The sequence below is a fragment of the Molossus molossus genome, unplaced genomic scaffold, assembly GCF_014108415.1.
Source record: "Molossus molossus isolate mMolMol1 unplaced genomic scaffold, mMolMol1.p scaffold_m16_p_10, whole genome shotgun sequence".
In the NCBI taxonomy this organism is placed as follows: domain Eukaryota; kingdom Metazoa; phylum Chordata; class Mammalia; order Chiroptera; family Molossidae; genus Molossus; species Molossus molossus.
The window spans coordinates 88446129-88459976 of NW_023425345.1; the positions used below are offsets into that span (position 1 = coordinate 88446129).

General features: G+C 32.7%; 1 protein-coding gene across 4 annotated transcripts in view; it reads right to left on the reverse strand.

Moving 5' to 3' along the window:
- Positions 1-13848, reverse strand: part of EEA1 (early endosome antigen 1) — a 135095-nt gene that overhangs the window by 18038 nt on the left and 103209 nt on the right. For all 4 annotated transcript variants that reach the window (XM_036252240.1, XM_036252239.1, XM_036252238.1 and 1 more), the window contains 5 exons: positions 13358-13513; positions 11215-11354; positions 4207-4537; positions 2961-3062; positions 1306-1500 (listed from right to left, as the gene is read on the reverse strand). In XM_036252240.1, coding sequence (XP_036108133.1) covers positions 1306-1500; positions 2961-3062; positions 4207-4537; positions 11215-11354; positions 13358-13513 — 924 coding nt within the window. The remainder of the gene's footprint in view (positions 1-1305; positions 1501-2960; positions 3063-4206; positions 4538-11214; positions 11355-13357; positions 13514-13848) is intronic.

Below are 13848 nucleotides of genomic sequence, written 5' to 3' on the forward strand. Positions count from 1 at the left end.
TTAAAAAAGAATAATTTATTTTTAAATTCCTTTAAAATTTTCTAATACACCAGAAATGTTATATTAATCATTCCCTTAGTCAAATGGGAGTTCAATTTTTAATTTTTTGAGGTAACACCATACTGTTTTCCATAGTGGCTGCACCAGTCTGCATTCCCACCAGCAGTGTACTAGAGTCCCCTTTTCTCCACACTCTCGCCAACACTTGTTGTTTGATGATTGCCCAGTGATCCCACTTCCAGGAATATACCCTAAGAAGCCTGAAACACCAATCAAAAAGAATATATGTACCCCCATGTTTGTAGCAGCACTATTTACAATAGCTAATATCTGGAAACAGCCTAAATGTCCATCAGTAGATGAATGGATAAAAAAAGCAGTGGTACATATACACAATGGAGTACTATGCAGCTGTAAGAAAGAAAGATCTCTTATCCTTTAAGACCACATGGAGGGACCTGGAAAGTATCATCCTAAGCGAAACAAGTCAAACAGACAAAGACAAGTATCATATGATCTCAATTATTTGTGGAATATAATGAACATAACAGTCTGAGGAATGGGGTAGTCCCAGAGACATGGAAGTGGGGTACAGACTGGCAATCCCCAGAAGAGGGGGTAGTGGGGAAGACATAAACCACAGAACTTATATGCATGTATGCATGAACAATAGACATGGACAACAAAGCTGGGGACAGGTGGGGTAGGGGGAATCAGTGGGGGAAAAAGAAACATCTGTAACAAAAATAAATTAATAAGAAAAAAATCATTCCCTTAATAAGTATTAGTTATATGTTATTTTACAAAAAGATTATTTTATGTCTATCAGACAAACAATTAGTTCTAGAATTTTAAATAAGAATTATCTGCCCTGGCTGGTTTGGCTCAGCAGTTAGAGCGTCAGTCTGCAGTCCCAAGAGACCTGGGTTCAGTTCCCGCTAAAGGCACATACCTCAGTTGCAGTTTGTCCCCGGCCCTGTGCAGGAGGCAGCCACCTGATGTGTCCCTTTCACGTCAATGTTTCTCTCTCTCTCTCTTCCTCTCTCTCCCTCCCACTGTCACTGAACAAAAAATGGAAAAATCTCCTCGGGTGAGGATGAAAAAGAAATTTAAAAAAAGAATTATCTAGTAATGGTTATAGTAAATGGGAATCTGAACTTAGATATTTAATATTATTAGGTATTACTTAGAAATATTTCCAGCATATATAATTTTTTGTGTTGCAATTCATCTGTGTTAATTATCAAGTTACCTTTTTTATAAAGTTTTTTTTTCCCCATAAAAAGTAAACAAACATATCACTACCTTCTGTGAAACTGCAATTTTAACTTCTCCTTGGAGTGCTTCAATTTGCTTTTTCTTCTGCTCAGTTAATTGCTTTAGCTCATTTATGTTCCCCTGAAGTTGCTGTTCTTCTTTTTCCTTTTGTTTTAAATTATTCTGGGCCTGTATGACTTGTCCCTGCATTGAATTGAGTTCCAACTTCAACTGATGAGAAGTCTAAAAGAAAAGAAAATTTGTTTAGTATTAATTTATTCATCAAACACATTTACTGAATATCTACTACATGCCAACCACTGTTCTGGGTAGAAACCACTGAGCCTTTTGTCCACAGGTAACCAGTAGTAAGCCAAAAACACAAATAAATAAACAAAATCCCTGCCTTCATGAAGCTTTTATAACTGACACTATTCACAACTAGATGACACACTGGATTAATCTTTAATATTTATTTAATACTAACTTCCTTTTAAATTTATCATTATGTATTGGGATAGAGCTTGTAAATGAACTAGGCTAGTATCCCCTTATATCATAGCAAATAAGAATATCAACATGAATCTTTAGATTGCCAGAATGTCTGCTGTCTTTCTAGAATACTCTCAAAGTGCTAACTGAGCCTGCTGCCCATGGTTAATCAGAAAGAATAACTCCGTATCAATTACAACAAAAAACTAAAATCGCTTTTGGCAAGTATGTTTAATATCAGACTTGACACTAAGCTACACCACACAATAGTTTCCTCATTTAGAGAAATGGAATATATCTTGCTGCTATCTTGTTTTTACAATCTACTGGAATATATTTCTGTTTAAAATTAGATGTATAGAAGTCATAATGAGGTTCCTCTGTGGACACAGTGAACTACCACTATCTCCCCCACTTCCAGCCAAAGTCATCCATGTGTCAGCTCTTTCTAACACAGAGGGAAATACTTCTGTGTAAAATAGAAGTCAGGTAATAAAACAGTAATGATGATTATGCTATGATAACCAGTAATAAAATAATAGCTAACACGGAATATTTTTTTAGTCAGTGTTGTAAGCATTTTAAAATATATTAACCCACTTATTTCTCACAATAATCCTATGACATAGATTCTATTATTAGCCCCATTGTACTGCTGAGGAAACTGGAGCACAGAGAGATTAAGCAATCTGCCTAAAACAAGGCAAGACAGCATAGCTAACAAATGGCATACCCAGTAAATATTTCTGAACAATCTGGACTCAGAGCTTGGGCACCAAGCCACCATAATTTCATATTAAAGACTTGTCAGGAGTAGGTTTTGCTGCTTTATCAAGTCAGATCTCTAGAAAGCTACATGCCTGAACTCTAGTTGCTAGAGGTGTATCTTCAGAGAATTACAACTATAATGTTCCTTATTTTAGATGATTTAATTATAACTCAATAGTTAGTTGACTCAAGTCTCCATCTTTATTAATTATAAACCTCAATTTTTGGCCTTTTATTACAAACTATCTTAAATCTTTTTAGTAATAGGTAGAAAACAAATTACAGTTTTAAACTATGTATATATAATTCATTATATTTAAGAGAAATACATATTCCTTTGACTTAAGCACCAGTGTGAAAATATTTTTAAAATATAAAGGTCTTTTATGCTTTACATATTTTACATCATTAAAAAATAAAAAAATAAAAAAAAAAAAACTTACCTCCTTCTCTTTTTCAAGTGACTTTTTCAGTTCGTTCTGTTCCTTAACTGTGCTTTCCATCTGTACTTGAAATTGATGCTTCAATTCCTTACAAGTTTTTTCCTAAAAAGAAATGGAAACTACATTATGCAGAAAATATTTGTAGAAAGTTTAAGAAGTTTGGTTCCACCCAAGGAAATAAACTAGAATCATTGGTGGTTTAAGGAGGAAAAAATCAGGGAAATTTGTAATACTTTCAACAATAAAGATAAATTTAAAAAAGAAGATGGGATAGAATCTTCCATTTCAATTATAAAAGCAAGTAAATATTATAGTAGTAACAGAAGAGAGACAGGGAAAGACTAACAGTTTCTATCATCAACAAACGGTCACAATAAATATTTTAGATATGTAAACAATATTTTAGAATGCTTTTATGTTACAAAATTAATTATAATTAATTAACTTGTCATGTAATTTTGAAAGTTGAATAAGGGGCTTCAAAAAAATGGAAGGCAGAAAAATTTTTAACAGAAAGTATTAAAACCATAAATAAAAAAATAATAATAATTTAAGGGGGAAGCTGTACAAATAAAAGATGTTTTACCAAACAGAAAGGTAACATATTAATATCATATGTTTTGTTTGTTTTTTTTACTACTAAACACTTTCACTGACCTTCATATTGAAAACAAAAGAATTTTACTTTCACTGTTACTCTGTGTTATTCTGAGTTAAAATATTTCTGAGGATACATTCCTCTTTAAGCATTTCCTAAGACAGTGAGACTTTTTTCTCTGTATTTTAGATAGATTTTATGGTATCTCTATGATATGGTATTATCCAGTGTTTTAGAATATTCAATAAATATTAGAAAGTTTATAGTACCAGAATTAAACAGTTAAGATCTTTCTTGTCGTTTTTCTTTTTTTCACAGATCCGTGAATAATGTTTCAACTAGTAGCTATATTCTCTGTGGGAATGTCCCTGAGGACAAACCTCCTCTGGTATCTCCCAAATCTCACATCATACTAGCAACAGAGTAAGATTGTATATTCAACTGAAAATTTCCTGAGTCTTTGAAAAACAACACATGTACATACCAATATCTTTTTCCCAGGTTAAGCAATCCCCAATCCTTTCCTCCTAAGATTTATTGAAACCATTTAAATGTAGGATAAAAAGTCAACAGTGAATTAAGTAGAAAAATCATTACATTTTAATTAAAAATTACTTCTACCTAAATAAGTAAATGTAAACAACTAACCAAATCTAATATAGCTGCCTTTCCTTTCTGATTTTCCTTTTCAAATTCACTTCTGGAATTCTTCAAAGAATCAGAAACTTTGGATAATTTCTCTTTTGCTGCCGAGAGCTCTGCCATCAGAGTTCCTTTCTCCATCTTCACTTTTTCTAGTTCGGTTACTGCTGCTTGCATTTTGTTATTCAATTCCTTGTGCTGCATCTTTGCATCTTGACTTAAATTTTCAATTTCCTTTTTCAGAATGATTTTTTCTTCTTCTTGCTTGGTAAGCACTTGCTTAATATTTTCAAGGGCTTCAGATTTTTTCTGTAGGTCCAACTTTGTACTGGATACTCTAAATAGTCAAAAAACAAATTTTTAAAAAATAATGCATAATTTACCATCCCTAATGTACCATTCAAAATTAATAAATTACTATTGAGCTTTTAAACTTTTTGTGTAGCTAAGTAAAAAAAAGAAAAGAAAAATTAAATGTCATAAAACCACACAACCAAAATGCCTTAAAACATATAATGTGATCATTTAACAGATGAAGATGGTTTTCATCAATTCAAATAAGTTAATGGTAAAGCCAAGACCATTTAAGCTTCCTGACTTAATTCAGTCTTATCCACCACAATGGATCCCTCCAAACAAACTGCATGCAACAGACCATGTAGTCTACAATGGCCATAAAAGGCTTTCCATGTATCGTAAAGAACCTATAATGTGTTATCCCCCAAGCACATAGAGAACTTTGCCTCTTTCATTGAAAACTTAAAACTTATTAACCCAGAAAAAAAACTAAATTAAAAAACAAAAGAAATATTTTATTTCAAACAAAGATGAAAGACAAATGATTTACTTTAATCCTAGAGTTTAGCAGATTATACAAGAGCTTTGTTATCATTTGTCCCTTAATATAGGTTTTCTATCCATGAATGAATAAACTACAATAATGAAGAAATGCAGAGACAGCTTTAAAAAAATTAAACTAAAGATTTTTACTGTTTTCATAAAAAAAAAATTATATATATTAGGCACCAAAAAACATATTAAATATCAACCAATTTTTAAAAATGAAAATAAAACCAGATGCAAAGTAATATTTCCTGAATGCATAGTATTTCCAATGTACTTTGTAATCATAAATTCAAAAATATGTTAAAGAGAGGCTGTTAAAAAATAATACTAACCACATATTTAGAGTTGGGTATTAATACAATACCAGAACATTGAACTTTCCAACATTTAATCCCAGAAACTAACTTTTACTTTCAAAAATAATAGCTAGAAAAGCCCTGGCCGGTTTGGCTCAGCGGTTGGAGCGTCGGCCTGCGGTACAGAGAGACCCGGGTTCGGTTCCCGCTAAGGGCACGTACCTCGGTTGCAGTTTGTCCCCGGCCCTGGTTGGTCATGCGGGTGGCAGCCACTCGATGTGTCCCTTCACATCGATGTTTCTCTCTCTCTCTTCCTCTCTCTCCCTCCCGCTCTATCTGAACAAAAAATGGAAAAAAAAAAAAAATAGCTAGAAAAGATGAAGTTAAGTATAGGTGAAAAGATGAAGTTAGGATATTGTACCTCACTAATTTTAAAGGTCCAAGTAGAAAATTTATTATACTAATATTAGTTTACCATTTTAATATAGTTAAAATCTTAGTAAAAAAAAAAAAACTGTAAAATTAGGAGTTGAGATGTTTACTTACTATGCTACTTAGCTTTCCATAAATAATTATTATAAAATTCTAAGATTGTGGTAAAGAAGGTAAACAGAAATAAAGGCTTGTATAGCCACTGTATAACGATTTATTTTAAAAATTACTTCCTAAAGGAAGTAATAAATAAATCCACATCACAGGTACATCCTTTCCTCAGAAACTGATAGAATAACCAGAGGAAAAAATTGGCAAGATTATAGAAAATTAGGACAACACTATCAACCACCTTGACCTAACTGATAGTTACAGAACACTTTACCCCAAAACACAGAGCACATACATGTGCACATGAACAATTAACCAAGATAAACTGAACACTGGATCATAAATAAGACTGTTTGAAAAGTCTCAATTTTACAGAATATTAGAAATCAATACTGTAAGATATCTATAAGAGCCCCAAATAGCTAGAAAATAAACAACATAAGTATTTTTAAAGAAGAAATCACAAAGGATATTAGAAAACACATTAAACTATGAAAATACATTGTAGAATGTGAGTTGAAGAGAAAAACTGAACGCATAGATGCTGACGAACTGAGAAAAGGAAACCCTGTACCCTGTTTTGGGATGAGCCCTTGGATCAGGGGTAAGGTTTAGTCAAACCCAAGATATGTTTACCCAGCCCTCCATTTCTAGTACTCTACATATAAGAAATGTTTGCATGAAGTATATAGGCAAAAAAGTTCTTAGTCCTAAAAGGTTTTCTTACCCCAACATGATGTGGAACTCTCTGAGTGAGATCTGAACCATGAGTGAAAATGGGCCCAAATGTAAAGAACTATAGGCCTACAGGGGCCTTGGGAAAGAAAACAAGAACCAACACAGAAGTGATCTTCACAAACTGATGAATGAGTTCCAGAGGTAATGAATCAACTGTTCAGTTGGTGGTATAAAGGATCAGATGTGCCTGGCTGGTGTGGCTCACTGGTTGAGTGTCAACCCACGCACCAAGAGGTTGCCGGTTCGATTCTCGGTTTGGCCCAGGTTGTGGGCCAAATCCCCAGTAGGAGGCATGCAAGAGGTGGCCAATTGATGTTCTCACTCATCAATGTCTCTCTCTCTCTCTCTCTCTCTCTCCTTTCCTCTCTCTCTAAAATCAATACAGATAAAAATATATATAAAAAAAAAAAAAGATCAGATGTGCTCCCCAAATACATAGGCACTAAAAACTATGATGCTAACAGTGAGAAGAAATGCCATTTGAGACACAAAATGTAGTTCTATATTCTCAAATTCAACGTTTACTAGATGTGAGAACAAGAAATTTTCATGACTTCCAAAACAAGAATGAAGGCGTGAAACAACTTAATCATCATTAACTCTGAGGTGTTTTATTTAATTTCCCTGACAGGTCCTTTTCCCAGGCTCTCAGCTCCCAACTTTACTACTGAGAGTCAAGGACTTTAATCCCCTTGACACAAATGAAGTCTGTCAACTCAGTCAGAGTGGTCTACTTGGCATTTAGAGATAAAGACTACTGAAGTGTAACGGGTCACAGCCCTCCTCTATGAGGACATTCAAATGAATGGGATGAAACTGATTTTTATCCATCGAAAGTTTGGTGAGTTATGTGTTCCCTGAAGATCTCATAGTAAAACCCAGTCCAACCATCAATATCAAGGACAAGCCAGGCAAGAGACTCATTCTACCTTGGGACTAAAGAAAGATGTTTCAGTTTAGTACTTAAATGGCTATATGGCATGTGTCCAGAGGCACATATCCCTTCTGCCATCGAAGACATTTGAAATTTCATTTACCAATATCTTTTAGGATCCCAATATCTTCTAAACTAAATACCTCTTATACTCAGGTCTGTCATGAACCCACTGACCACTTAGTGCAAATGAGAAAAAGGATAATCTTTATCAAGATAATTTATTTTACCTGTTGAAAAACTCATACTACACTGATTTTATTAGAATAAGACATAACTACCATCTATAGACATCTGACATCTATCATTGACAAAATACAAAGGGGATGAGAAGCTTAAAAAGACTTCAAAAGGTGAATAGCCACAGGGAAACCTTCACATTAGAAGCTATAAAAAGAAGAGCAAACTGCCCTTGCCGGTAGCTCAGTGGTTAGAGCACCTGGGGTTCAATTCCCAGTCAAGGACACGTATCTGGATTGCAAATTTAATCCCTGATCCCTGCTGTGCAGGAGACAACCAATCAATGTGTCTCTCTCATATCAATGTTTCTCTCTCCCCCCACCTCTCTCCCTGCCACTCTATCTAAAAATCAACGGGAAAATATCATTGGTTGAGGAATAACAAAATAAATAAATAAGAAAGAGCAAACTAAACCCAAAGTCTAAGGAAGAAAATACTAAAGATAGGAAGAGAAGTAAATGAAATAGGAAATAGATAAAAAAAACCAAATCAAAAGTTTTTTTTAATGAAATTTATAAATGTCTAATTAGATTGATCAAGAAAAAAGAGAACACAAATGATCACTATTACGAATAATGAAACAGTCCAACTGGTGTGACTCAGTGGATTGAACGTCACCCCACGGACTGAGAGGTCCTGGTTTGATTCCTGGTCAGGGCACATGCCCAGGTTGCAGGCTCGATCCCCTGTGTGGGGCATGCAAGGGGCAGCCGATACATATGTCTCTCTTACATCAATGTTTCTATCTCTCTCTCCTTTCCTCTCTCTATTAAAAAAATCAAAATAAGAAAAAGAATGAGACAGCACTACAGATCCTACAAGACCTTAAAAGTATAATAATACAGGGTAGGGCTAAAGTAGGTTTACATTTGTTTGTATGGAAAATAATATAATAATTAATAAATAATAATACAAAAATAAACTCTGTGTTTTGCATACTCACAACTGTACACCTACTTTGGCCCCAACCTGTATTATGAACAGCAGTTTATAAATAAATTTGAAGTTTAGATGAAATGCACAAATTCCTTGAAAGACATTAATTACCAAAACTGATTCAAGAAATACGAAGTAAAAATATTCCTGTATCTATTAAATAAATTGAATCCCAAACTTAGAAAGAAAGCTTCAGGCCATTTGGTTCAAACATTTAAGAAATAAGTAATATCCATCTCATACAAACTCTTTCAGAAAGTAAAGGAAAAAATACTATCAATTCCTTTTTTTAAGACCAATGTAATCATGATTTCAAAACCTTGACAATGACATTAAAAGAACATTACAGATCAATAACCATCATAAATGAATGGAAAATTCTTTATTATTATTATCTTTTTAAATTCTCACCCAAGGATATTTTTCTATTTATCTTCAGATAGTGGAAAGGAGGGAGGGAGAAAGAGAGATAGAAACATTGATGTGAGAGAGACACATCAATTGGTTGCCTCCTGCATGACCCCAACAAGGGCCAGGGACCAATCTGTAACTGAGGCATGTGGCCTTGATCAGAATTGAACCCGAGACTCTTTGGTCCACAAGCCCATGCTCTAACCACTGAGCAAAACCAGCCAGGGGGCATGGAAAATTCTAAATAAAATATTATCTCTTTTTTTTTTAAATCCTCATCCAAGGACATTTTTGCATTTATCTTCAGACAGAGTTGGAGGGAGAGAGGGAGGAAGAGAGAGAAAGAGAAACATCAATGTGAGAGAGACACATCAAGTGGCTGCCACCCACACAACCCCAACTGGGGCCGGGGACAAACTGCAACCAAAGTACGTGCCCCTAGCCGAAATCGAACCTGGGACTCTCTGGTCCATGGGCCAACGTCCTAACGGCTGAGCCAAACTGGCCAGGGGGCATGGAAAATTCTAAATAAAGTATTATCAAGTTAAATATAGTAATACATAAAAAGAATAATAGGATGATCAAGTGGGATTTATCCCGGGAAAGCAGGGTTGGTTTAAAAATTTTAAATCAATAAATGTAATTCACCATATTAACAAAATAAAGAAGAAAAACTGTATAGCATATCAAAAATAAAGAAAAAGAAGTTCATAAAAAAAAAAGTTTAAAGAAAACTAGTATAGAAGAAAATGATCTCAATTTGATATAGGAATGTAGGAAAAACCTAGAGCTAACCACTAAATTGATGATAATTTATTTAATTTTCCTGTCTAAGACTGGGAATTATGCAAGGATGTCCACTATTACTGTTTACATTAAAATTTTACTGGAGGTGTCAGCCAGTAATAAGTCTAGAAAAGGACATGAAAGGCCTGCAAATTAAAAAAAGAAGAAGTAAAACTATTGCTATTCACAGAGAGCATGATTATTATCTATTTAGAAAAGTCTAAGGGCTCCACAAAACAACTATTAAAACAAGAAACTGAATTGAACAAGGTTAAAGGGTAGAAAGTCAATTGTATTTTTATACAATTCAAAAGCGATCAGAAAATTAAATTTTAAAAAGAATTCCGTTTAAAATAGCACTAAAAAATGTAAAATATTTAGAAATAAATTTAACAAAAGATATGCAAAATCCCTACTTTAAATAAAACAAAATGTTACTCAGAAAAATTAAGGAAGACCTAAATAAATAAAAGGATATACATGTTCATGGACTAGAAGACTCAATAAAGTTAAAATGTTAATTCTTTCTAAATTGATCTATAGATTCACTACCATTCTAATAAAAATCCAATAACTTTATTTATAGAAATGGACGTTAATACTAAAATTTATATGGAAAAGCAATGAATTTACAAGAGTCAAGACAATCTTGAAAAAAATGAAGTTGGAGGACTGATACAACCTGATATTAGGATCTACCACAAAGCTACAAAAAATCAACAGAGGATGGTACTGTGTCCAAATACCATATAGATACAGACCAATGGCACAGAATAGACTCCACAAATAGAGCTACATATTTTGGTAAATCACTTTTGACAAAGGTACCTAGGCCACTCAATGGGATAGAAAATGTTTTATCAACAAATGTGACTATAACAACTTAATGTATGGAGGCAAAGATGATCCTTGGTCCCTACTTGGTACAGTGCCTCAAAACAGAAGCCCGACTGCCCTTGGGTGATTATATCTAAACACCTCTCTGTTTGTTGATTCACATTAATTTTGCAAATTAACGAACAATTCAAAATAATTGCTTTAACCTAGAGAAATGAGTAGCACATTACTGGTAGAAGAAGACTAGATAACTCAAAATTTCAGTCCTTTCTAGTGAAGGTAAATTTAACCATATTATGATGGCTTTATTTTTTCATTCACAATAATATTAGCTATTTATAGAATCAACACAAAGAAACATTTACTAAATATTTAAGCACTGTGAAACCAAAATAAATTTTAAGAAAAATTTAATGCTTAAATTATAATCTCCCCCCTCAAGCTTACATTTCTTTCTCTATTTCTAGTTGTTTAGTCAATTCTGTGACTCTAAGCTCTAAGTCCGTGTTCAGCTGCCTGTGCTGTTGTAGATCCTGCAAAGCTTGCTCCTTGCTTGCTTTAACTTCAAGAGCATCAGCCTCTAGTTTCTGTGGAAAAAATGTAACATAGTAACCATTTTAACATCAAAAATTATTTAAATAGTACAACATCTTTGTTTTATATTCAAATTGGTGTTAACATAACAGACACAAAAAAAGCCATAAAGTACTTGTTTAAATATAAAAAATACATTCTGAAGCCATTACTGAGTAAAGGAGCCATTTATCTCGAAATCTGCCAGAGGAGCTAGCAGCAGGCTTTACACACAATAGTCATTAAGTTTTTACCTTTAAAAATTATCTGAATAAAAACATGAACTTAAAATAATTATATTTAAAATGAGTAAAAATCATTCATTCAAGTATAGAAAAATAAGTAAAAAGTTCACATATGAGCCCACTTAAAATATATTATCCTTGCCCTGGCTGGTATGGCTCAGTTGGTTGAGCATCATTCCATGCACCAAAAGGTCATGGGTTCAATTCCTGATCAGGGCACATGCCTGGCTTGCAGGCTTAATCCCAGCAGGAGGTGTACAAGAGGCTGTCAATAGATGTTTCTCTCTCACATCAATGTCTGTCTCTCTGTATCTCTCTCCCTCCCTTCTTTTCTCTCTAAAACCAATAAAAACATATTATACATATGCATAAATATGTGTGTGTGTGTGTGTATTCCTCAGTATTCAGTTAACAATTATCTAATTATAGATATTTAAAACTACAATGAAGCTATCACATCATCCTTCTCATTAAAACCTATTGACCTTAAATATAAAACCAATTGAATTCCTGATTTTGCTTCTTTAATCTCTTGATCTAGAGATTATTATTCATATATTCACATATAACTGTATATTGTTACAATTTTACAAAATCAAGCTGTTAAGTATATAGGTTGTATATCTATAAGCAATGCATTTTCTTACATAGTTTAATAATTTTGCATTCTATTTTACAAACTAATCTGGATACCTGTGGCTCTTACTCAACATTTTATTGGATATTTGATGTAATTAATGTTAATTTTATAATATATTGATATGAAACATATGGAATACTTTATAAAATAATAATTATAAAATGTTAAAAATCTGATAAGTACAATAGACACTATTGGATTTTAAAAACTAGTTTTAAAAGATATCCAAATAGAATTCTCATTAGCCACTTTTCAGTATTTTGTTTTCTTCAACTATTACATAAATTTGTCATTACTATTACCACTGGCCATAAAAAAAAAAAAAAAAAAAGAAAAAGAAATCCATAAACAGAATTGTAAATGTAATTCTTTTTCCATGTTATATTGGTGTGAAGATAAATATATTATACACACACACACATATACATCCCATGATTATATAATCATACAGAAGTGCTTCATCTGATTGTGAAGGTATATGTGTGCGTGTGTGTGTGTGTGTGTGTGTGTGTGTATACACACATAAACTTGAGAAATTTTTAACTGATAGTTCCAATTTAAAGACCAAAGGACTCAGGTCAATTCCTTCTCTGTCTTTTAATTTAATCTCTTTAATAAATCAATACTTTCACTTGGAGTTGTACTAAAGTAAGAAGCAGGGTACCATAGAATAAATTTATTATTAAATTAGAAACAAAATGCAAAGGGTATAAATGTAAAGTTTAAAAAAAGAAGAAGTCTACTATATCTTCAATATTATATTGGAATGAGGAGGGAAGGAAGTGGAAATGATAGAACAAAAGAGACTTCACAACAACCAAAAAATGATAACTTCTTTGTAATAATCAAGTAGATCCCTGGTTGACTGTTTCTTTGAAATACTAGTTACACATAAAAATGAACCAGTATAAATGTTAACTGTCATTTTTAAAAGTCACCCATTAACAAAGATATCAAAAGTTAAGGTGAAATTCAAAATTAATACATAAAAATTACAAGGAATTTTTAAATATTTTATATCACAACTTCTCCCTTGTTTGCAAATGTAAAATCTTTTATTCCATCCAGGTCATTAGTTTCCATTGTTACAACTGTAAAAAATATGGCTAAATTCAATTTATTTTATACAAACCTTAATTTGACCTTCTAATTCTTCAGTTTTCTGTTCTAAAGACAATTGTTTTTCTTTATATTCTTTAAGATGACTTTCCAGCTGACTGCAATGTTCTTGCCTATCCTGCAACTTTGTAGTGACCTGATCCAACTGAGTAATGATCTTATTTAACTCCTACAGAGAAATAAAAGTGAAGAAAACTGTGGTAAGATTTATTTTATTGTAGTGTCCAAATGTTTGGTCAAAGTAAACTTAAAACTCTAATTTTATTTTTAAAACTATTTGGAGTAAGATCACAGGTAAGTCTAATGATAATTTAGTCATTAAATGTATCCGCCAATCTCAAGGACCTGAACTGAACTTGTGCATAGTCTGAGATACTAAGTTTATACGCATAACAATTCAATAACTTTTTCTAGGAAGCCAAAAAATACAAAATAATAATAAACAAGCTAATAACAAAATAATGCTTTTATAATTAAATGTTTTCAAAATTCAAGACACCACTT